The sequence below is a fragment of the Montipora foliosa genome, chromosome 11 (assembly GCF_036669935.1).
Source record: "Montipora foliosa isolate CH-2021 chromosome 11, ASM3666993v2, whole genome shotgun sequence".
Taxonomy (NCBI): Eukaryota; Metazoa; Cnidaria; class Anthozoa; order Scleractinia; family Acroporidae; genus Montipora; species Montipora foliosa.
In genome coordinates, this window is record NC_090879.1 from 7,346,617 (window position 1) to 7,349,116 (window position 2,500).

Here is a 2,500-nt window from a genome sequence, read left to right on the forward strand (position 1 = left end):
CGCGTGTAATGCTGCTATTCCTGCAGCCAGTACTGTAACAGTTAAAGGGGACCTAGATGTTGTTAGTCATACACATACGTAGTGTACACATAGTTAGTCTTCAGGTTGTTTACATGAGAAAACTCGCACGGGTGTGACTTTCACACCTGGGTGACTTCTTGATTTCGTATTGCGTTGACACGACGACTAGGTGAATTCGTATCGTGTCTACATGAAGGGACACCACATGTTGATAAAATACAGGCATGTGAAACCAAATTGGAAAAGTATGCATGCGGTAGCCATTCCAGCCCACAGGGAGGTTGATTCACACCCGAAAGAGTGGTCGTTCCTCATTTACATGATGCCGTTGCGAGATTTTGCGTTGGAACGAAATTTTCGGTCTGGTGCCGCAACCAGGGTGAACTCGTGCCATTTTTTGGAAGTATCATGTAAATAAATACATGTACAGAGCTACAATGTAAGAGAGGGAATCGGAGTGAACTCACGCCAGTGCGAAAGTCGCCCTGTATCTTGTAAATGTATACACCATTTAATGTAAATACAATTTGCATGTATTCTGGAACGTGTGTGTGCTTTACTCAAAACAATGACTTTTTTGTATTAGTAGTGATACAATGTATATAAAGCAGTTTGCTGTACTCCTGAATTTACATGTAACACTGCTCAGTTTCTACCAACAATGACAGAATCTAAATTTAATGTGTGATTAAAAATCTCAAAATCACGATACAGAAACACACCTCGTAAAGTTTCTCCATGTTTAAGCTGAACAGCAAAGCCAAAATCTGATATTTTTATTCTGTAGTTCTCGTCAAGAAGTATATTTTCAGGCTAAAGATGGAACACAATAAGAATTAGAATGCAGGACATGATAAATTATTTCAAATAGCTACAATGTAGATGACAACAGAATCATACTAAACTGTCACTTGTATCAAATAAATGTACATGTATAATTCATGGGGAACACATAAGCCCTACAAATTGACCTGCTCCCGACTGTAAGACTTCTTAGCTAAGTTGATAGAGAACTGCACCAGCATTGTAGAGGTCATGGGTTTTGAATCACGTTGAAGCTACCTGAATTTATCAGGTGTCTCGCATATACATGTATGTAAGTGTGTGGATCACTTCTCTCTTTTGACTGAACAACTTGCTTTGCGTAATAAACAGCAACAGACACTAAAACAGTACTGTATATCCCACGTCATCCACTGCATTGAAGATAACAGTCTTGTATATCTCAAACAGACAAGCAATGATCTGTTTAAGGTAATTCCCATGAAATTGACGTACTATCCAGACTTTTTTCAAACTTGGCACAATAATTGATATTCATTCACTGGACATTTAAAAAATGCAATAAAAAGATGGGGTCACCACGCTTGTTTTCGCACTGTATGCTCTTTATTCTAAGTGTTTGAAAGCGTTTGATACTAGATCAACCGGAAAAATTGTTGTTATGTAGCAAAAGCTACTAGACTGCAAAACAGTCGTATTTTTTGCGAACGCAAGCGACACGGTAAAATAATATTCAAACGAAAGGTCTGGAGCGAGTGAAGAAACGGCGAGGGAGAATGGGGAGAGATGCGACACGTCTCTCCCCATTGGGAGAGAATGGGGAGAGACCCGTACGGGCGTGTGAGGCTCGCGCGCTTCACACGCGAGGATCACGCTTACGGCGCTTCGCGCCTTCCGAAAATGGAAGAAAACGACTGTTTGCAGTCTAAAAAGCAACTGAATATTACTGAAAACTTGAACCTGCTTGTTTGTCTGGGCTATAATCTTTAATTGTGAAAATACATTGTTTGTGGATAGGCTTATGAAGCTTGTTTCATTCCGACAAAGGGACTCGTCAGAGACCTTTCTGCTTGGCAAACTCGTTGGGCATCACACCCAAAGTCCCGTTTGCTAACAAAATGATGACAGTGCTCAGTCTTGCCTTATATCTCATAAGGATTCCAGACTACGCAAAATTCATGAGTGAAAAATTCCAAAATTCCATCCATGCCCAATTTTTCACTCGTGAATTTGCGCGGTCTGGAATCCTTATGAGATATAAAGCGAGATTGCTGTCATCATTTTGTTAGTGAACAGGACTTTGGGCGTGATGCCCAACGAGTTTGCCAAGCAGAAAGGTCTCTGATGAGTCCCTTGGTAGGGATGAAATGAGCTTTGCAAGACTAAACACGAACAATGTATTTTCACAAGTAACTGTCAACTTTATTGTCAATATAATCAAATTACTCAATATTGCAAAGAAATGTAACCAAATTGGACCGCTACAGTCATCACCTTGCATTCAATGTCTGGCTCCAAATGCAGTTTCACATCGTTTATAGGTAAATACTACAACTTCTACCATCCAATGGAGGGGTCACCGTGCTCGTTTCTTCGCAACACGATGATAAATGGATGGCAAAGGGGCAATTTCGGCCTCAAAATGATCCTTTTCCGTGAAAGGACTGGGGCGAGTTCTTAGACAACACCTTCTTAA

The 2,500-nt window shown here is 40.5% G+C and overlaps 1 protein-coding gene across 1 annotated transcript in view; it reads right to left on the reverse strand.

Moving 5' to 3' along the window:
* The window catches only part of LOC137976505 (phosphorylase b kinase gamma catalytic chain, skeletal muscle/heart isoform-like), a 27,044-nt gene that overhangs the window by 14,566 nt on the left and 9,978 nt on the right, over nucleotides 1–2,500 (reverse strand). The window contains exon 6 of the mRNA XM_068823874.1: nucleotides 744–834. Coding sequence (XP_068679975.1) covers nucleotides 744–834 — 91 coding nt within the window. The remainder of the gene's footprint in view (nucleotides 1–743; nucleotides 835–2,500) is intronic.